Consider the following 23,084-nt stretch of genomic DNA (forward strand, 5'->3'; position numbering starts at 1 on the left):
TCCCCCTCTAATTACTATTGGAGAAGGCTGGGGACAGTGAATCGGTGACATTGATGTAACCCGAAGGACTAAGTGCTGCCCCTGCTCCGCTGCCAGGCGTCAGGACAGAGTTGCTGATGTTTTTACTGGAGAATCCAGGGCTTTCCCCAGTCACAACTGTTCTTTTGTGATGATATTATTGACTTAAATGTTATCTTTAATACATTTACTGTTATTTTCTGTGCTTTAGGATCTAGCTCCCCCTCCCCTTGCTGTGTCCTGAGGTTTCCCTACTCTGGGGGCAGAATCACACACTGAGGGGCAGGTGTCCTTATTCCCGCATCTCTCTTGCACTTACCTGAGCAAATCACACTGTCATCATTGTCATGTGAGCCCGGAGAGGCCCCCAGGGCAGTAACAGGGCAATGGCCCAAATGGGTTTCAGTCCCTTTGCAGTGAAATGTGTCTGTCCAGACAGAGCCAGTTCCCTTCCCAAAATACCCTTCTCCTGGGGCTGATACAGCGAATCCGCAGTTGAGCTGACGACAGAGAATGTTGGCATCTGGTAAATCCCAGCGTGAGTCTCAGAGGGTTCCCCAGGCACCAAGAACCTGGATCTCCACCCTCCCTGAGCACGCTGTGCTGCCATTCACCAGCCGGAACCCTGAGTGCCCAGGGGAGAAGGGAGAAGGGGTTTAGAGAGGGAGCATTTAAGGTATTTTATACCAAATATTAAAAAAAAAAGGAAAGTTGTGGGGATTTAACCCATTCCCATTATATTGCACTGTTTAGGTTTCACTAGAAGCTGATAGCAGCTCTATTATCCTAGCTCCCTACAGAGTGAGATCATTTTATTGCTGCACCCTACTCTAGAATACACAACACTGGGATTTTAGAGACATTGTGCCATATTCTTAGGTGAGCATATGACACTTGCATCATTTGCATGTGAGCACGTCTGATTCCCGTGTGATATCCTGGGACAGTACATGACGTGTGACTCATTCCCTACACACTGGAATTCCTCAGTCCAGATTGGACCATGTCCTTCTCTGAAATGAGACCCTCCTGGGATAGATAGAGCTGTTCCACACTCTAGTCCATTGCAGATAACACTGGCAGCTTTGAGATCAAAGTGTGCATTACAGATTGTAGCCCAGGTGTCTCCATGTCTTACTTCCACACATCCTGAGCAGGCACTGTCCCCTCCAACCAGCTGGAGCTCAACGTGTCATTGAAAGCCAATGAAGGATGAAAATTACAAAGTAGCGTTAGGGAGTTAGGTATTCTACTATCCTATAACTTTGGCCAAAAGCCCATCCTGGTGCAGTGGAGCAGTGCAGCCAGCAATTAGAAATTTAAAAAAAAATGTACAAAAAATGGAGAGAGGGGAATTCAATAGCAATCCAAATACATTAGAAGTTATGAAATGTAGAAAATTGATAAGGGAAGCTAAAGCTATCAGGGAAAAATACATGTTTGGCAGGGATAAGAACAATAATGAGAATTTTTTAAAGTATATTATCAGCAAAAACAAACAAACAAATCCAAACAAAGGCGTTGGCCCATTACAAAAGGAGATGTTAATATAGTTTATAATGATGCAAATAAGGTAGAGGTGTTCAATAAACATTTCTAGTTTTGGATAGAAGTAGGATGTGTCTTCATACTGTGGGAAGAGGGTGAACCACTCTGCTGTCCGTTGGTAACTAAGGAGGATGTTAAACAGTATCTACTAGGGATAAACTTTTTTAAAATCCAGCAGGCCTGAATACCTTATAAAACTTTGGGATAAATAGAAATGTAGGACTGGAAGGAACCTCATGAAGTCAGCTAGTCCATCCCCCCACACCAAGGCAGCTTTAAGTATACCTAGTCCATCCCAGGTAGATATTTGTCTAACTTGTTCTTAAAAGTCACCAATGATGGGGATTCTACAACCTCCCTTGGTACCTTGTTCCAGTACCTAACTATCCTTATAGTGAGAAAGTTTTTTCCTAATATCTGACCTGACTCTCCCTTGCTGCAATCTAAATGGATTACTTCTCGTCCTACCCATCAAAGAGAGAGAGCTCAAAACTGGACACAGTGCTCCAGCTGAGGCCTCACCAGGGCTGAGTACAGCAGGACAATTACCTCCTCTGTCTTACATATGACAATTCTGTTAATAAAATCCAGAATGACATTTCCTGTTTTCAAAACAGCATCACCCTTTTCAGTCTGTGGTCCAAAATAACCCCAGAACATTTTCTGCAGTACTGCTGCCTAGTCACTTATTCCCCATTTTGGATTTTTTGCATTTGATTGTTCCTTCCTAAGTCTAGTGCTTTGTACTTGTCTTTACTGAATTTTAATTTACTGATTTCAAACCAATTCTTCAAAGTATCAAGGTCATTATGAATTCTAATACTCTCATCCAAAGAGCTTTGACCCTTCCCAGGTTTGTGTCATCCACACATTTTATGAGTATATTCTCTACTCCATCATCCATAGAATCATAGAATCATAGACTTTAAGGTCAGAAGGGACCATTCTGATCATCTAGCCTGACCCCCTGCACAATGCAGGCCATGGAATCTCACCCACCAACTCCTGTAACAAACCCCTAACTTAGGTCTGAGCTATTGAAGTCCTCAAATAATGGTTTAAAGACTTCAAGGTGCAGAGAATCCTCCAGCAAGTGACCAGTGCACCATGCTGCAGAGGAAGGCGAAAACCCCCCAGGGCCTCTACCAATCTGCCCTGCGGGAAAATTCCTTTCCAACCCTAAATATGGTGATCAGCTAAACCCTGAGCATGTGGGCAAGACTCACCAGCCAGACACCCAGTAAAGAATTCTCTGTAGTAACTCAGATCCCACCCCATTGAACATCCCATCGGGCATTTCTACCGCCAGTAGTCGAAGATCAATTAATTGCCAAAATTAGGCTATCCCATCATATCATCCCTTGCATAAACTTATCAAGCTTAGTCTTGAAGCCAGATAGGTCTTTGGCCCCCACTGCTCCCCTTGGAAGGCTGTTCCAGAACTTCACTCCTCTGATGGTTAGAATCCTTCGTCTAATTTCAAGTTTAAATTTCCTGATGGCCAGTTTATATCCATTTGTTCTTGTGTCCACCTTGGTACTGAGCTTAAATAATTCTTCTCCCTCCATGGTATTTATCCCTCTGATATATTTATAGAGAGCAATCATATCTCCTCTCAGCCTTCTTTTAGTTAGGCTAAACAAACCAAGCTCACCGAGTCTCCTTTCATAAGACAGGTTTTCCATTCCTCGGATCATCCTAGTAGCCCTTCTCTGTACCTGTTCCAGTTTGAATTCATCCTTCTTAAACATGGGAGACCAGAATTGCACACAATATTCCAGATGAGGTATCACCAGAGCCTTGCCTAACACCTCCTTATCTCTACTGGAAATACCTCACCTGATGCATCCCAAGACTGCATTAGCTTTTTTGATGGCCATATCACATTGGCAGCTCATAGTCATCCTGTGATCGACCAGTACACCGAGGTCCTTCTCCAGGTCCTTCTCCTTCTCTGTTACTTCCAAGTAATGCGTCCCCAGTTTATAACAGAAATTCTTGTTATTAATCCCTAAATGCAAGACCTTGCACTTTTCACTATTAAATTTCATCCTGTTACTATTACTCCAGCTTACAAGGTCATCCAGATCTTCCTGTATGATATTCCAGTCCTTCTCTGTATTGGCAATACCTCCCAGCTTTGTGTCACCCGCAAACTTTATTAGCACATTCCCGCTTTTTGTGCCAAGGTTAGTAATAAAAAGCTTAAATAAGATTGGTCCCAAAACCGATCCCTGAGGAACTCCACTAGTAACCTCCTTCCAGTCTGACAGTTCACCTTTCAGTGTGACCCACTGTAGTCTCCCCTTTAACAAGTTTCTTATCCACCTTTCAATTTTCATATTGACCCCCATCTTTTCCAATTTAGCTAATAATTCTCCATGTGGAACCGTATCAAATGCCTTACTGAAATCGAGGTAAATTAGATCTACTGCATTCCCTTTGTCTAAAAAATCTGTTACCTTCTCAAAGAAGGAGATCAGGTTGGTTTGATCAGGTTGGCTTTTGGTAAAGGCATGTTGTATTTTGTCCCAATTACCATTGACCTCAATGTCCTTAACTACTTTGTCCTTCAAAATTTTTTTTCCAAAACCTTGCCTACTACAGATGTCAAACTAACAGGCCTCTAGTTACCCGGATCGCTTTTTTTACCTTTCTTAAAAATAGGAACTATGTTAGCAATTCTCCAGTCAGACGGTACAACCCCTGAGTTTACAGATTCATTAAAAATTCTTGCTAACGGGCTTGCAATTTCATGTGCCAGTTCCTTTAATGTTCTTGGATGAAGATTATCCGGGCCCCCTGATTTAGTCCCATTAAGCTGTTCGAGTTTGGCTTCTACCTCGGATGTGGTAATATCAACCTCCATATCCTCATTGCCATTTGTCGTCCTACCATTCTCCCTAAGCTCCTCATTAGCCTCGTTAAAGACTGAGGCAAAGTATTTGTTTAGATTTTGGGCCATGCCTCGATTATCCTTAACCTCCACTCCATCCTCCATGTTAAGTGGTCCCACTTCTTCTTTCTTTGTTTTCTTCTTATCTATATGGCTATAGAGCCTTTTACTATTGCTCTTAATTCCCTTTGCAAGGTCCAACTCTACATGGCTTTTTGCCTTTCTCACTTTATCCCTACATGTTCTGACCTCAATAAGGTAGCTTTCCTTGCTAATCCCTCCCATCTTCCACTCCTTGTAGGCTTTCTGTTTTTTTCTTAATCACCTCTCTGAAATGCTTGGTCTACAACTCCTGCCTATGAATATTTTCCCCTTTCTTGGGATGCAGGCTTCTGATAGTTTTTGCAAGTTTGACTTGAAGTAATTCCAGGCCTCCTCCGCCTTTAGAGCCACAAGTTTTTCAATCCAATCTACTTCCCTAACTAATTTCCTTAATTTTTTAAAATTAGCCTTTTTGAAATAAAAAACCCAAGTCACAGATCTATTTTTGTTTATCCTTCCATTTAGTTTGAACTGAATTAGTTCAAACCAAGGTTTTCCCCTACAATCATTTCTTCTATGAGGTCCTCACTACTCACCAAAACCAAATCTAAAATGGCATCCTCTCTTGTCAGTTCAGCAACTACTTGGTGAAGGAATCTATGAGCTATCGTATCCAGGAGCCCTATTATTATTACTAGCAGTTGTCCTCCAGTCTATACCTGGGAAGTTAAGTCTCCCATGATCACACAATTCCCATAAGTATTTACTTCTTTAAAAACATTAAAGAGGTCTCTCTCCATATCCAGATCGGATCCCGGAGGTCTATAGCTCACCCCAAACACTATCCCAAGGCAGGCTCTAGTAGCTTTCTTCCCCAATGTGATTTTTGCCCAGACAGACTCTGTCTTATCCATTCCATCGCTTCTTATTTCTTTACAGTCTGCCTCATCATTGTTATACAATGCCTCTCCACCGCCTTTGCCTTTATTTCTGTCTTTCCTAAACAGCACATACCCTTCAATACCCATACTCCAGTCATGACGACTATTCCACCATGTTTCTGTTATCCCTATAATATCTGGTTTCACTTCCTGCACCAGTAGCTCTAGTTCCTCCATTTTGTTACCTAGGCTCCTCACATTGGTGAACAAACATCTTAATTTTTGCTGTTTGGCCTCGCTCACATTCTTTACCCGATTAGGCACAGACATTCTACCGCCAGTATCACCTATTAGACTGGTATCCACACTGCCCTTCCTCCTTATGTCCATTCTCCTACCCACGGCTGTATCCTTTCTTACTTTGCTTTCTTCCCTTTCAATGTTAAAATCCGGCGTGGAGATTACCTGGACATCCCCCCCAAATTCCTAGTTTAAAGCTCTCTTAATCAGTTGTGCCATCTTCCATCCTAGAAGTCTATTTCCCTCCTTACTCAGGTGAAGTCCATCCCGAGAGAACAGTCCTCTGTCCATGAATGCTTCCCAGTGGCCATACATCCCAAAGCCCTCCTTATAGCACCACTGCCTGAGCCATCTGTTGATCATCATAAACTTGTTACACCTTTGTTGCCCTTCTCTAGGAACAGGCAGAATCCCACTGAAGATCACCTGAGCCTCGATTTCCTTAAGCATCTTCCTCAGCCTAGCATGGTCTCCCTTGATACGTTCCAGCAAGAATCTAGCCATATCATTTGTTCCCACATGAAAGACAATCAGTGGATTCTTTCCCGCTCCTGTTAGGACCCTTTTCAGCCTCAGGTCCATATCCCGTATCTTAGCACCCAGCAGACAGCACACCCTTCTGTTCTCTGGATCAGCTCTTGTTACAGGCCTGTTTATTCTTCTCAGTAATGAGTCCCCAGTCATGTAGACCTGCCTTTTCCTTGTGATGGTGCGATTCTCCAGTCTATTCCCTGTTCCATCTGGCCACAAGTCCTCTCGATTCCTATTGTCCCTTGCAATCCTCTGCAACCCATCCCATATCCTCCTGGGGCTCATATTTGGTGTTGTTATCTCCATTGACTCTTGCCCTCTTCCAATAGGACTATCTGCTCTTCTCTTTTTCCTTGCCCTCTCACCTTCAGTGACCACCTGCTGTGCCTCTTCTTCATTTTCCAAGTCTGCAAACCTGTTCCTGAGCTCTATTTCTCCTTCACTGCCCCGTCTTTTCCTCTGCCTGGTTTTTCTAGTCACATGCTTCCACTGTCCACTTTCCTCACCCAGCAGTATCCTCTCAGAGTTCTTTGGTCCTGCTTCCATCTGCAAGTCTGAGCTTTTCTCTTCAGCCTCCTCATGTCTTTGCTCCATCATCTGCTTGAACCCCCTTCTAAACTCAAACAGAGTCTCCACCTGCATCTCCAATCCTAGGATCTTTCCTTCCATCAGCTCTATCAGGCGGCACTTCATGCAGACAAAATTCTTTTCAGGTACTCCCGCCAGGATCATCTTCATGCCGCAGCTTCCACATCCAGTCATCTTCATAGCGTCTTCCACTACTTGGGTCACTTCCCCTGCTGCCTCTGTATCTGTCATCGCCTTCTCACCTAAGTCCTGTTAGTCTGGGAAACACAAACCAAACCAAAACACCCACCCACAGCAAAACAAATCCCCAACGAGCACGAAAACACTGCCAGACCACCCCACACTCCCTTCACTAACCTGTCAGTTCCTTTCCTGGCTCTCTTGGTCTTCCCCCCAAACTCCCCTTGCAAACTTCCCTGTTTACAGCTCTGTTTGCTGGCTCCTGTGCAGCTGCAGCTGTCTGTGCCGCTGCCTGACTGGCTGGCTGTGTTTATCCAAATCATTAATGAAAATATTGAATAGTACCAGGCTCAGGAGAGTGATATTATTTCTGTATCCATAGGAACACAGTGACCAGAGAGAAAAGTGTTAAAGCCACTAATGGCCAATGGACATATGTCTTACCTAATCCTCAGCATTTCCCTCAAAACCTGGGCTGGCCCAGCCTATCCCAGGTACCCCTGCTTCTGGGGACTGGGTTTCAATCTCCTTCCCTGCAGACCCTGCCTCTCCCTCTCTGTTCATCAGGGCTCTCCTTTTCATAGTTCCCAAGCTCTTTGTTTAATTTTCCCACTGGAAGGGCCCCTCCCCTCTCCCAAGCTAGGGGGGTTGTGCCCAGCTTAGTCAGAGGCAAAAGTTCAAAGGCCTTGACCCCTGTATTGTCAATTAAGTACCAGTGACTGGGTTCTCTGCAGCCATTGTCTGCATTGCTGGGACATGTGGGGAGCTCCAGCAGGAGTTACTCTTTGAACCCTGGTAGGAAATGGCAAAACAGCAATAAAAGAAACAGAGGTACACATAATATATGTAAACTTACAGATATTTCCCATGGTCTTCGCAGGGGTCATAGTGGACAAGCAATGGAACTAGAGGTCCCAGGGTGATGCTGTGAAAAGGTTAAGGTGATCCTTGGCGGTTTAAACGGGAGCAGTGAGAAGAGCTGGCTGAAACACAGGATTTCCAGCTCACAGGAAATTTTGCTATTTCAAAACTTCCTGTGAACCAAATTTGTTGTAGAAACAGCAACACATGGTGTGTCCAACATGAAATTTGCTCCCAGGGACACCAGCAGATGCTGAGTGACACTGTCATTCTTGTAAAAACGGCTAAGCGTCCTGTGGCACCTTTTGACTAACAGACATATTGGAGCATAAGGTTTCGTGGGTGAATACCCACTTCGTCAGATGCATGTAGTGGAAATTTCCAGAGGCAGGTATAAATATGCAAGCAAGAATCAGGCTAGTGATAACGTGGTTAGTTCAATCGGGGAGGATGAGGCCCTCTTCTAGCAGCTGAGGTGTGAACACCAAGGGAGGAGAAACTGCGGTTTGTCCTTGGCTAGCCATTCACAGTCTTTGTTTAATCCTGAGCTGAGGGTGTCAAATATGCAAATGAACTGAAGCTCAGCAGTTTCTCTTTGAAGTCTGGTCCTGAAGTTTTTTTGCTGCAGGATGGCTATCTTTAAATCTGCTATTGTGTGTCCAGGGAGAATGAAGTGTTCTCCTGCAGGGTTTTGTACATTGCCATTCCTAATATCTGATTTGTGTCCATTTATCCTTTTACAAAGGGATAAATTCTTGTCAGTTTCACCAGTTTCACCAGTGCTAAGAGAAAAACAAAAATGTCAATTTCTCTCAGCTGCTGCTGGGGCTCCCAGGGTCTGTGGCTCTCGAGCAGCCTCGCATTGCAGACTGCCTTGGGCTGGGGACCCCTGGGCTTCCAGACTCCTGGGCCAGCTGGTGTCCCAAATAGCCAGCTGCCCTGGGAGTCTAAAAGCTCTGGGGTCCCTGGTCTGGGGCAGTCTGCAGACCCTGGGAATCGGGATCTCATCCCAGGATTTCTAAATTCCCTGCTATGGAGCTGGGAGCTGAGCCCTGGTTAAAGCTGGGACTCCCTTCTCCATGGCAGTGTTTCCCTGGAGCTGCAGACTATAGAACACCAGGGTCTCTGGTCCTGGGGCAGTCTACAGGGTGCAGCTATCCCAGAGCAGCTGACCTGAGAAGACTGGGGTACCTGGCCCCAAGGCAGTCTGCATGCAGGTTTCTGCCACAGACCTGCCTGTGGTCTGGAGAAAGTTCATTGCACCCGACTCACTTTCATGGGAAATGTCCAGTTCCACAAACCAGCATTTTCCAGTAAAGCTCTATTTTGTTGGATAATTTCTGACCAGGGACACGAATTTACCTCTGTATACAGCACGGTAAGACTGATACTGCATCCAGTGTGTTGTCCACATTTTAAGACGGATATTACAAAAAAAATGGAAAAAGTGCAGAGAAGAGCCACAAAGATGACTTAAGGGCTTGAAAATGTGCTATGCAGTGAGAGATTCCAGGAGCTCCGTCTGTTTATTTTTAATAAAGAAGACCAAGAGATGATGTGATTATACTGCATAAGTACTTTAGTGTAGAAGTACTTGCGCAGGGACAAAACACTGGTATGTAGAGGCCTCCTTATTCTAGTGGAGAAAGGCAAAACAAGAACAAATGGCTGGAAGTTAAAGCCAGATACATTCATATTAGAAATAAGCCATACATTTTTCATAGTGAGGGCGATTAACCACTGGAACAAACTAAAAAGGGAAGCAGAAGATTATTCACTCCTGAAGTATTTAGATGAAGACTGGATGACTTTGTGGAAGATGTGCTTTAGCCAAACAAAAATTATTGGGTTCAGTTCAGGAGTAACAGGATTAAATTCTATAGCCTGTTACCCAGGAGGCCAGACTATATGATCTAATTCTTCCTTCTGCCCTTAAAATCTATAAAGCTATGTATCTAAAAGGAGGTTAAGTTTGTAAAGTCAAGCACTCAAATATTCAGAATGCCAGACGTGCGCTGTCCTCTGTAACCTTAATTAGTACCTTTTGTATTTACATTGTGATACAGTCTTTAATTACATAATCAAATGTCGACTCTCACAGGATAATCTCTCCCTGTTGTATGTTCATTTCCATCCAGCTCGCCCGCGCCTCCCTCCGACCGACAGTGGGAGAGTCACGGTGCCCGTGGTCATCTGCATTATCCTGGGGGCCCTGCTCTGCTTGGCCTTAATCATCGTGGGGGCGCAGGTGCGAAGTGCCAGGGCACAGCGCAGAGGTGGGTCCTGATTGGTGTCACTGTGTGAAATGCTTCTGCAATAGCAGGGGGCTGCATGGTTTCAGAGATTGGGGCGGTACTGGGCTGGGTGGGGTGGCCAAGGGTGCCTGGTAACTCCTCTCTCATTGAATATTTCATTAACTGTCTGGCAGTGGAACAGCCCAGCCATGAAATCTGAAGATGATACGAGCTAGGGAGTGTTAGCATTTCACTGAAGCTGCCTCTGTATCCCCCCATCACCTGTCTCTGGGTGGGAACCCCCGTCCCACCTCCTTGCGGCCAAGGGGTTTTAATGCTGCACAGCCCCCTGCCTTCCACTGTGATACCCCCAGCAAACCAGTCTGCCTACAGGCCAGCCCCCATGCTGTGCATTCTCCCCAAGGGCTATGAGCAGGGCATTGCCAGCAGTTACAAGTTACCACCCAGCTCTCTCTCAGCAGACTGCACCTTATTCCTAGGATAAAAGTATGACACAGAAAACATTAAAAACAATAAAAATTCCTCCACACTTGCTGAACATACCAGAATTCACCTGTCTTCCTCATGGGCAGCCTAGGAGACCCACGTCCCTCCAACGATTCAGTGTTGGGATCCCCACGGACAGAAGGTCCTGCCCATTTGCAGAATCAAAATGAAGGCCTTGAGTCTGTTTAAACTCAGCCTTTCATATCAGAAGTCCTCCTTTGTCTCTTGGTCTCTGGCAACCCAGTTGGAACCAGTCTGTATAAACCACCCTGAAGGCTGTTACCTTTCTGGAGTTGTTTACAATCTCAGTGATTCATCTTCATCAACCCCCCAACACACACACACACAGACGCGCACACATACACACACACACACACTGTTTGTTCTCCCTGAGGGAGCTGTGGTAACCCTCCCACATGCAGTAGAACATAAACCATTCATAGCTTTAATACAGTGATTCCCAAAGATACTGCCTGGAGCTGCAGTATCTGCCACAGGGAGGGGTTCTGAATATCATAAGGAGAGACATCATGGAAAAGGGACCGAGAGAAATTGGAAATATTGTCAGGAAAAAGAATTGTATAAAAATAGAGCTGTGGTAGGTAGTTGTGAAGAGAGTGATCCAGTAGAAAAGACAATCTTAGGAAGGAGAAGTGTGGGAAAGGAGCATTATAGTGCATTGTACTGAAAGCTGGCACTTGTAGGGGATTTTACTTCTATAAACCACTGTACAAACATTAGCTACCAGGGCCTTGGAAAGAAGATGGAGAATGGGACTGCCATCAACATACAGGTAACATTCACAACTTTGCAGTAAGACAATGACTATAATCAGACCTCATGGTTCAGGGCTTCAGCCAGTCACCTGCAGGGGTCAGGAAGGACTTCTGGGAAGCCCCCATATTTGTGTTTTGTTTTGCTTTGTTTTGTTTTTTGCCCTCTTCTGAAGAATCAGATATGAGCTAAGGAGAGAGGTGTGACACTGGATGGGCTGGACCAGTCCTCCGAGGTGGTATAGAGAAACCTCTTTCGAAGATATCTGGCTGGTGTGTCTTTTCCACCTGCTCAGGGTCAAACCAATTGTCAGATTTGGGATCAGGAAGGAATTTCCCCCCAGGTCAGATTGGCAAAAAGGGACCTTGGGGGATTTTCCTCTTGCTCCGGAGCATGGATCACCTGCCAGGATTATCTAGGCATCTTTCACCTCGTCAGTTCCCTGACATTGCAGGGGCCTTGGGCATTGGGGATACCTTACTCGCTCCTGCTTTCTGCCTGTGGCACACAAGAGCTTATTCTCCTGAGGACTGAAATACTTTACTCTAAGTGCATCTTTGGGCTCAAACCTCGGGATATCTGGGTGAAATGCAGTGGCCTGTGTTATACAGGAGGTCAGACTAGATGTTCTAATGGTCCCTTCTGGCCTTAAACTCGATGAAAAAAAAGATGTTCTCACCATTTTGCAGATAAACACCTGCATGGGGGAAGAATTAATTTAGCTGCTCCAAAGGGGAATAACCAGGAATAATGGGATGAGATTAAAAAGGGAACATTTAAGATGAATGTGAGGAAGCTTCCTCACAGCGATCTAGCCCTGGGAACCATCATCAAAGGGCTGTTGTGGAAAGAAACCCTGTCACCTGGCTCATTTAAATTCCAGCACTGGGAATGTGCAGTAGAGTTCAGGCTTGCACTGGGCCCACGGGGAGGGGCTGGATGATCCCATAGTGTTTCCCATCTCTGGTTTCTCTGACCCTGTGCAAACCCTGCCCTTTGTTTTCAGGCTCCAGAAGACCCTTGGGTCCCTTCTCTGAGGCCGTGTACGAGGAGATTGATTATAACCTGATGAGAGAGAAGCAGGAGATGTTCAGTCGCTCAGGTCTGTGGGTCTCACTCTTAACAGGGAGCAGCTATCTAATGCCCTGTCCATCTGAGGCCCTGACCCAGAGTTAAATCACTGCAGCTTCAGCCCTGTGAGCTTGTCATTGGAGCTGGGCACAAGTCTCCGTTATGAAATGTTTTGGTGAAAAATGCAGATTCAGAGACACTGAAACATTTCACAAATTCGTCACTTTCACCCAATTGTTCCAAATACACACAGAACGATTCATTTCATTTCAACACTTTCTAAAGAAAACATTTTGGGTTTTCAATTTGATATTACTTTTCCATCAGGAATTTCCTTTAATTTTATCCATAAAAACAAACAAACAAAAATTAACTAATGCCCAAAAGAACACCAAATGGTTTCATTCAACATTAAACTTTTTTGTTCCTTTTGCATTTGCCAAAAATAAGTTATTTTTGGCTCAATTCAAACCAATGTTCCGGGGTTTGGTTTTTTTTGCTTTTTTTCCCCAATGGCCAGAGAACCAAACAATCTGGTTTTTGTTTTTTGTTTTTTTTTTCCAAGCTCTGTGGGAGCTGGGTCTGTGGTGACACCAGCAGTTACTCATGTAGAATGAGCGAGGTAAGTTTCCTTCCCACCATACACTGTGAGTCCCAATTCTAGGGACAGTTAATGTCACTCTGCCTGTCCTGCAGCCTTGGCGTGTAACCAGTAAGGGGTCAGGAAAGTGACAGCCTTGCGCCAGGCTAAATTATAATTTGAAAACTGTCCTTGAGCATTAGAGTAGGGGATGTTCTGTGCCCCCCTCCCACCTCAGCCACTGGTCTGCTGAGTGGGCTCCCTCCGGCCCCCAGAGCAGAGAGATCAGCCCAGGAGAGCCCCATGACTTTGAGTCATGGCCCTGTTATCTTTTGTGCCATTTTGTCTCAATGTGTGACGGGAACATCCTGCCCAAGGGCTGTGCTGTGGTGGGGCTCTGGGAACATGCTCAGGGTATCCCCCAGCATGACTGCCAAGATGGTTACAGTGAATCACAGACTCTGCTCTGGGCCTTTCTTGGCCTAATCTTGAAACACCATGGAGAGCTGATCGACTGATTCATGGGGGAGGTGGATATTTACCCTTAAGAAGGAGGAGTCCCCTCTGTGGCTGAGGAGGCCAGGACAATTGTGGAACTTCTCTGGACCAGCAACCAGAGACGTGCCCGTCACTCACCCCAGCATCTTTCAGATCAGATTGTATCATCCGCTCAGTCACATTTACCACAATAACATGGAGATTTCTCTTGGGGAGTCTGTGTCAGCCTCTCACTGCTCAGAGTGGAAGGAGGAATAGACTGAGACTGGAAATCTGGATGTATTCCCAGTCCCACAGTTCTGCTGTTCTTACTGTGATGAATTTCTGGTGCTCGTCTCTCCTGTCTCCTATTCAGATGACTCAGTGACGAAGCTGCAGTATTACACCGGGGACAGTGAGGGGGAAAACGATCCTGGATCAGAACAAGGTAGTGGGGGAGGGGCAGACTCAGGCCAAGAGACCCAATCTGGGCAGAGGAATGAACTTCTATCACACTTTCTGCAATCGCAGCCATTTCCCCCGGCACAGTTCCCATTTTACACAGTCGGGTCTAATTCCATCCAACAGGATTTCTGTCAGAATCTCAGGATGGAACATGTGGCCATCTCCTGAGCACACACCCCTGGGAGTGGCTCCCAGTGACCTTCCCAGGTGAGGAGCTGGAGGAGACGGGTCAGTCTCTTTGGGTGGAAGGCGTCAGTGCCCAGCAGGGCTCGTATCTCACCCCCAAGAAGAGGAATATTGTCCTTTGTTATAATTACAGATGGGCTCAGCCCAACTCACTGATCCGAACCCACCAGAACTTTGGGGGGAGGGGGGATTTGCAGATTCTGACCCCAGCTTCGGACCTCAGTTTTGCAGCTGACACCTGTTGCTATAACAAGCTGAAGCAAAATCCTGGATCTGAACTTCCTGGACTGGGCCCATCTCTAATTATAAACAGGGCAGCATTTCTACCCCAGCTGCTTTCAAGGGAGTCCATGATTTGTGCCTTTTCGGATTTTAGCCTGTGGCTGCGGGAGGAAACTTTGAGCATATGAGCCAGGTATGCTGAGAAGCTGGAGTGCTGCCAAGCTGAGCCCTGGGTTGCATGAGAGGCTAGTGGAGAGCAGGAGCTCACAAAGGATAAGGCCAGTGATCTCCCAGTGCGAGCTTTAATTCCTGCAGAGGGGAGGAAAATTCAAACCTGTCTGCAGAGATCAGCTGGATTCACACAGGCCGGCTCTGGCCTGGCAGTGCCCGTGTTCCAACCTGTTATCTCAGCACAACCCAGATCCTGCTCCCACTGAAACACATGAGAGAGCTGCTGTTGGGATTCTGCAGGGACAGGATTGGCCCCTAGTTATTTCTGGGACTCCTGTTTCACTGTAGTTCTCTGTCTTGTGCCCTTCTCAGCATGGGCCCCCTGCGACTTCCCTTCTCATGTGCCATGATACACAGCTCTAGTTATAAGGGTCACCTGCGCTGAAGAGATGCTGCTGGTGCCATGGGCTGAGTGTGGTGTTTGCTGTTCCAGAGGAAGCTTCCCCAGGAGGGTCTCAGTTGGATTACAATAACGTGGAGGAGCCTGCCTTGAACGACGTCCCCCAGACTCCAGAAGGCCGAGGTGAGTAGTGAATCCTCCTTTTGGAAGCAACGTCACCCTGACAAAAAACTAAATGTGTTTCCCAGTAGGGACAATAGTGGTTTGTTAAGAAAACTACAAAGTTCACCCAGCAGTATTTTCTATCCAGGGGAGGGATAGCTCAGTGGTTTGAGCATTGGCCTGTTAAACCCAGGGTTGTGAGTTCAATCCTTAAGGGGGCCATTTAGGGGATCTGGGGCAAAATTTGGGGATTGGTCCTGCTTTGAGCAGGGGGTTGGACTAGATGACCTCCTGAGGTCCCTTCCAGCCCTGATATTCTATGATTCTATGAATGCTGGGGGCACTGAGCAGGGTCATTACAAGAGCTGTGTGGAGACCCGCGGGTAGGGAAGTGTGTGATGTCCTAGGTCACGATAAAGTCCCATTGCAGGGACTGAAGGAGCAGTTTGCTCAGGAACTGCCCACGCGGTACTTGGCTCAGGGCACACTGAAGCACAGATCTCTACAGTGCAGCAATGTTCCCTTCCAGCCTTTCCTGGCATGCAGCTATTGCAGCATATATACATCTGTGTCAGACATGCTGGGACAGGGTGGTGGATGGGACACAGATTTTACACCCAAGGGCCCATGTCCCAACCTTATTAGCTGGCTCAGCTCCCAGTGGTGTCAGTACGTTGGAGGCTGATGGCAGTTCATAGGGTAAACTTTATCAGGAGAACGCATTGAAAAGACATTTTTAAAATAATGTCAAGTTTAGGAAACCGGGAACAAACTCTGGACAATTCCAAGTCATTTACATTTGTAATTATTGAAACCAAATGCCTTGTGGAGCAATCCCTCTGGATTAGATTCCAGTCACCACTTTCTATAACTCCTCCTTCCCCTCAAAATCTGGGAGCTCTAGGATCCACTCAATGAGCTATTGAAATGTATCAAATCAATGTGATATGTAAAACCCCTCAATCTGAGGGTTCCAGAGGAAGGATCCTCTTATCGCCCTGAGGGTGGAAGTGTTGAGAGATCCCCAGGGACCAGTGAGGCTGGTGCATCTGCAGCTTGTAGTTTACTTCTACCTTCACTGTGACTATTCTCTTAATTACTTCACATCTTCACATCAGATGCCCCTGCCCTGCCTGGAGATGTCCCAGGGGATGGTTACGATGATGCCAGAGAAGTGTCTGACTCTGAAGGTGACCCTGGTTTGGGGCAGAATGATGAGCAAGGCACTGGGGCGAGGGACAGACACAGGGATTCACAGACAGGTGAGTGGAGAACTGTTTGCACTTCACACTGTCTCTGCAGAGTGGGAGGGCTGGGAATGTGGGGTACGCAGCAAGGGAACAGCCCTGGCCAACCCAACACCTGTGAGACAAACTCTCCTTCTCTCGTCTCTCCATTCCCTCAACGCAGAGGCTTCAGTGCCTGCCATGGGGGGAGGAACAGCAGGGTCCCTGCCGGGTGGTACTTCGTGGTCAAACCAGCAAGATACCCAGGATCCTTCTGCCTCTAGGTTCCAATCCTTGTGTGGCTGCCACGCCCTGGATGTGCTGGATTCCCACCACTTCACTCTCCGTGTATCTTTTGGGCAGAATCCTATACACCAAAGTCCTCTTACTGCTGCACCAGTGCTAACGAGCTCATGACACATCCTGTAAAATCTGGGATGGGCTTTGCCCATTGTCCTTAGCAAATATCTCCCTCTCTTCCCCATTGTGTCATGAGCAGAGACACCACCAGCCACCGCAGAGGAAGTGCAGTGGTGATGAAATGTATATTGATTAGGACTTCATAAAAATAACATGCTAATGTTCACTGCTAGGGCAGAGTGAAAGTTATGATGTTCTTAACTAAGCGCTCCTTGCTGGTAAGTGCTTGGGTTTTGTACATGAAGGGACAAGTAGCTATAGCTGGCACTAGGCAACTTTACCTAGTCTGGAAACCAAAGGTTTTAATTTCCAGACTATGTACAGTAACTCCTCACTGAAGGTCCTCCCGCTTAATGTTGTTTCAAAGTTACATCACTGCTCCATTAGGGAACACGCTCTTTTAAAGTTGTGCAATGCTCCCTTATAACGTCGTTTGGCTGCCTGCTCTGTCCACTGCTTGTATGATTTTGCGGAAGAACAGCGACTTTACAAGGGAGCATTGCACAACTTCCTCCTCCCTGCCTCCTCCCCCTCCTTCCCAGCGCTTGTCCTGGGTCCTACGCACCCAGCTGTTTGGCGGCACTTATGACTTTCTGGCGGGGAGGGGGAGGAGCGGGGAAGCACTGTGTCTCCACTCCGCCCCCTCCCTCCCAGAAAGTCCTAGGTGCAGCCAAACAGCTGTTTGGTGGCAGGGAAACACTGGCAGGAAGGGGGAAAAGCGGAGAAGTGCCGCGTCTCCGCTCCTCCCCGTCCCTCCCAGAAAGTTCTAAGTGGCGCTAAGGACTTTCTGGGAGGGAGGGGCAGGAGTGGGGAAGCTCTGTGTCTCCACTCCTCCCCCTCCCTCCCAGAAAGTCCTAAGTGCTGCCAAACAGCTGTTTGGCGGTGCTTAGGACTTTTTTGAGTTGGGGGGGGGAAGGAGTGGGAATGCGGCGTGCTCCGGAGAGTAGGTGGAGTGGGGGTGGGAAGAGGTAGGCCTGGAGTGGAGCGGGGATGGGAAGAGGCAGGCAAAGTTGGTGCCTATTCTTCTCTGGGTAACTGCCACTGCTGCTGCGAAGGTGCTTCCTAGCATCCTTGCCTGCAGGGAGCTGTGCCTGTGCGGGGTAAGCCAGGGGCACTTCCCAACCACAGGACAGTATGTTAGAGAGCTTATTCCTTCACTCTCCCACTTCCCTGGTCCTTCTCACATGAACAGAGAGCAACAATACCCGAAGTCCGAAGGTGCAAACAATTCGATGTTTATTGGGGTGAACTTCCAGCAAGCTTAAATACAAGTTCCTTTTCCTTATTGCCGAATCCCAACTTACTTCCTGTTTGCCCCTAATTTATATAGTAATATTCTTAGCTATACCTTAACCAATCATTCTACTAAAATTTAACTAACCAATCCTAACATATTGTAACATGATTATCACATGAACATGAACAATCACAGAACCAGACAGAGATTATACAGACAAACAATAGCAAAGTGGGAACTATAATGGCAAGACAATACAGAAGTGAGGATTTCACATCCCAGTATTGATAAGTGAGTTCTTGCCAGACAGGATGCTATCAAACTAAGTTTCCTTTTACATTTTCTAGGCACTTCCCTTTCTCTGGAGCTGATAGGCACTATCAGGACAGGATTGTATTCCTAACAGCCCAATAGCACCTTCTTTCCATGTGACTACTTTGGAATGTGAGGATGTGACCGGTCGCTTTCCAGCTTATGGCTGCCTCTGTCGCTTAGCCAAAGGCCTTAGCTTAAGAACAGGGCCCCAGACTGTCACAGTAAGAGAAGGACTTTACATTGGCAGACAGTGATTTTGATTCTTTCTTTTATACCTCTAACTAGCCAAGTGATAAGAATACACCTAAATTCTTAAAGTACAGGCCTTTACAGACAGGCCTGAATATCTATATCCTAACACAGTATAGTACTGTACAGTACATAATGCCTTTTGTTTGCCCCAAAACAATTTCTTTGGAACTTAACCCCCCGCATTTACATTAAATCTTATGGGAAAATTGGATTCGTTTAACATCGTTTCACTTAAAGTTGCATTTTTCAGGAACATAACTACAACGTTAAGTGGGGAGTTACTGTATAGAGATGATGGATTAGAACTTGTCATCGACCCAAGACTGAAGGGGGAACGGTTCCCAATCTGTACTGCAGAGCAGAGGTTGCCAAGCTGGGCAGCACAGAACATATTCTGGGGCGGCATGAGAAGCCAGAGCAGAGAGCGGCGACTCCTGTCCCGGTGCCCCGTTTTGAAGGCAGCGCTGCCACCGGCAGCAATGCAGAAGTACAGATGTCATGGTCTGGTGTTGCTACTCTTATTTCTCTGCTGCTGCTGGCGGTAGTGCTGCCTTCGAGCGGGGCGTCTGGAGAGCTATATACTGATATGGCTCTTTGTGACTCAATGCCCGACTGGTTTTCATAGTTAGTGAAAGTTGCATGTTGTTTTTTTAAATGGGTATATGTACTTGTGTGGCAGGGAGGGGAAGTGTCAATTACTACGGAGACAAAGAAAGGAGCCACAATCAAATAAGTTTGAGAACCACAGCTGTAAAGTGCACTCCACCTTGCTCTGCAGCCACACATAACCATAGAATAGATCCACTGACTGTATCTGTCTCCCTTGGTATTTTCAGGTGGGAGTCTGCAGTCGCTAAGGAGTGAAGTTGTCTCTGGGATGGAGAAGGAAACCCCGTCCCTGCTTCTTGGAGACACAGGTTATGATGATGTGGGACATGGTGACTCTGGGGGTTCAATATCATAACAATTTGATTGGACAAACTAACCCTGTGATGATGTAAATGCTTCACCTCTTTCTCTCAGAAATGATGGCCCAGAGAAAGTCCCTTCCTGGTTAATAGACAAAGCAGGTGTTTTTATAAGATTTGTGTGAAGCTGCAGGAAATACAAGAGTGAGTGGGGAAAAGGTTCAAAAGCTTTCTTTGTATAATTTTCCATTGTTTGGAGGGGGTGGAAGTTTCCTGCTGTTTTATGCCTATAATTTCTTCAGCTTGACTTTGTCCCTTTTTTATATTAAATCTTTTCTGAAAGTCTTCCCCTTAGTGAAAGTTTTTCTTGACAGATGAATTGTGCAGTTTCCAGGGCTCAGCACAGGGAGACACTGAGATTAAACAAACCAAGAGACAAGGGAAGGCCACCTCTGGTATAGCAGGGTGAGTTTACACATCAGACATGTGGTAAAAGTGAGAAACCAGGTAGAGAACATTCTGAGATGAGCAACATGGTTGTTCCTGAAGCAAATTCAGATTTGAAATTTCATTGAATCCAAGGAGATAAATGGAAAATTCTCCCAGGGTAATTCACACCTGAAGTTAAACAAACTGAAAAGATTTCCCAATTAGCAATAAATGCAGAGGATGACTATTTCTGCTAGGACAATAAATGAATTCTGTAGAAAATAATGACAAGAGGAGGGTTAATAAGAACCTGGATTTCCACTGAACCAATAAGGCTACAAGAAGTAACAAGTCACTGGGTTGTTACTACAAACCCCAGTAAAACCGATCATGTTCACACAGTGGCATGTTTATTTCCATAACAATCCACAAATATAGTTTACAATCAATGCTGAGCTGAGTACTGACCAGTGGAAAAGCCAGAAGTGTTCTCTTGATGAAAGTGTTCTCAGTGAAATCAATGTTCTCAGAAGTGTTCTCAGTGAAATCAATACCAGAATGCACAGAGAGTACATCACTCTTTCACAGAAATGTCTGTCTTTCCTTTACCACAAGTTCTGCATTCAGCTGGGTCACTTCATCTGTAGAAGGATAGATTGGAAATAGAAATGTCCAGAGAAGGTGCTTCCAATCATCTGCATTCAGCAGGGCCAGGAGTCATATAAAGAGAGAGAAATACAACAATTTACTTTTGAAAGGAGAAAAATAAAAATACAGTAGGAAGATGTGTAATAGGGCATACTGAACCTTGACGACTGAGGAGGGAAATCTCAGGGGCTGTGCTAACCTGTTCCAAGGGCTGTGTCCTCAAGACAGATTTGTGGGACAAAGGCAATGACCACAGAGAGAGAAAGTGGACCCATTGTGGGTGTTTGTGCTTCGACAGGGAACACAGGCTGCTGACGCTGCCTAGGGCCTGGGACTGGAGCCTTATAGAGGGAGCAGATGAAGGCTCCTCTCTTCAGGCTGAAGGAATCCTGGCAAATGTTCCTGGGTTTGGCCAGTCCATTCAGGGTTTCATGTCACTCACAGGCTGAAAGAGGAGGAGAACTCTCCCCAGAATGACACATCTCTCCATGTTTCCCCACTTTCTTTTTTAAATTCATATGGGCCCCCCCTTACTGGAAATCCAGGGGGTTGAAATTTCATCAAACTCTATGGGGATTTGCACTGAGGGAATAAGGGAGTTCCCTAGCCCATGGTTTTCTGTCATGTTAGATCGTGATTCCTACAGAGGACAGCTTGCTTACTTACCAGATCAGTGGTTGTGGGTCACCAGTGTGGTTAGATGTTGATCGATGTTTGCCTGTGACTGTGTGTTCCCTTTGTGTGCTGCCCCAGCTCTGCACAGACAGCTGGCATGGCAGACCTCAAGCAAACCGCCCGATGACCACAAGGACCGTTAAGGGACGAAGGCACCCAACCAGGTTAATTGTTGACAAAGCACAGTACTGGTACCCCACAGACTCTACTGGACCACTAATACTTATTTGCCCGTAACAATGGACCAGCTCAGTGAATGGCAGGACTTTCTGTTCCTCCCTAAGCCAGACAAAGATTCTCTCTCTACGATACATTTTTATACCCTGATATAAACAAGTTACGTACTGCCTCTGGCATAGTTAGTTACTGCCCCCTGATGTGGCTAGTTATTACCCATCACCTTGTACATCTTGGTTTGATTAAAACATCTTTATTACATACTGTTATCATGACCTTATCTTTGAGGAGGGGTCAGTGTGTTCATTTTATCCTTGGGGAATGTTTCTGTACCATCCTTGAGAGCAGGATGTTCTGGTACCACTTGATAGTGGGATGTGTTTGCGTTCCAGCAGCACCTGTGTCATATGAAGCCTGCACCACACCAGTATGTCTCTCCTGCTCTCAGGTCAATACTTTGCTGGCCAGTACCCAGGTTACCAGGCCCAGCCCCTCTCCCCAAAGGTTGTGTGAGAGGAGAAACTATATCTGGACTACTTCACCTACGGTTTTGGGTAAGCTCTGAGTGTCTGGTGCTCACTCTCCCTCTCTTTCTGTCTTTACCCCACACAGTCACCTGCTCTGTCCCTCTCTTTGTTGTGTGTGCCCCAGTCTCCTGTCAGTGCCATTTGTTTACCTGTGACTGACTCTTAGCATACTGGATGCCACAAGAGCTCCCTCCAGACTCTGTCAGTCTGGGCTGGGCTCGGAGCTACATTGCTGGTAGTCCTTGACGTTGCCTGCTTGGCTGAAGAGCTCAGCTTCCCTACCTCACATGACAAGGATGGGTAATGTCTGTGCAGTGCCCTGTGGATGAAAATCTCTCTGTCAGGGCTGAGTCTGATCAGTTTAGCATGAAGCCAGTACTAGTTTGAGTGACTCAGGATTTAATTCTCTCTCTCACTCTGGTTTGGTACATGGGCAATTATCTTCGGTATCGTGAATGACACCAAATGAGACGAAGCCAAATGCTGGAGCCTGTGGGAATGGGACATTCCAGGAGCTGGAGATAGGACAGAAGGACACCCTAATCAAGCCCCTGTTGGTTGAGACATGGTAGAAAGCCCTGACCCCTGAGAAGAGGCAACATTCTTTCTATCTCATCCCAATGATGGCTGGAAGCTAGTTAGGATTTTTCCTACCTGTGCTGAAATCCGCTCAGCTGGGGATGAGTAAAGCTGGCAACAAAGCTAAGGTGGACCCCAAATAAGACTCCTCCTCCTCAGGAGATCCAGTGTTTGGTAAATGTGATTAACATGGTCTGTTGGGGACCTTGCAGGCTCCAACCGCAGAGCAGGAGGGGGTTGGCCTCAGAAGAATGGGCATGCCTGATCCCTTCCTGCTAAGCGATGGGCAGATGTTCCTCAAAGCCAGTTCTTCTAGTCTCCTCTCCAACCATAATGCCACTTGCTGTGTGTGAGCCTGTATATTATTGTGGTCCCCCATTCCCCATAGGGAGCACCAAGGCCAGGGTAGACCAGAGTACCATGCTTAGCATTTCATGAAATCACGTCTGCTTGTGTCTTCCCACATCTGTGCTGAGCAGCCTGAAGACATCAAAAAGGAGGTGACCCAGAGTTCCCTCGTCTGCATAAAAGGTAAGGGCATCTCTCCAAATTCTGTACTACTGAGACTAGAACCAGCAGGGAGGGCAGCAAAGGGAG

General features: G+C 46.4%; 1 protein-coding gene across 1 annotated transcript in view; it reads left to right on the forward strand.

Moving 5' to 3' along the window:
* The window catches only part of LOC140907350 (CD5 antigen-like), a 43,732-nt gene extending 24,134 nt beyond the window's left edge, over positions 1-19,598 (forward strand). The window contains exons 5-10 of the mRNA XM_073333152.1: positions 9,984-10,121; positions 12,367-12,459; positions 13,850-13,936; positions 15,026-15,115; positions 16,213-16,356; positions 19,381-19,598. Coding sequence (XP_073189253.1) covers positions 9,984-10,121; positions 12,367-12,459; positions 13,850-13,936; positions 15,026-15,115; positions 16,213-16,356; positions 19,381-19,508 — 680 coding nt within the window. The 3' untranslated portion in view covers positions 19,509-19,598. The remainder of the gene's footprint in view (positions 1-9,983; positions 10,122-12,366; positions 12,460-13,849; positions 13,937-15,025; positions 15,116-16,212; positions 16,357-19,380) is intronic.
* Positions 19,599-23,084: the final 3,486 nt, after the last annotated feature.

This window comes from Lepidochelys kempii, chromosome 1 (genome assembly GCF_965140265.1).
Source record: "Lepidochelys kempii isolate rLepKem1 chromosome 1, rLepKem1.hap2, whole genome shotgun sequence".
Classification (NCBI taxonomy): domain Eukaryota; kingdom Metazoa; phylum Chordata; order Testudines; family Cheloniidae; genus Lepidochelys; species Lepidochelys kempii.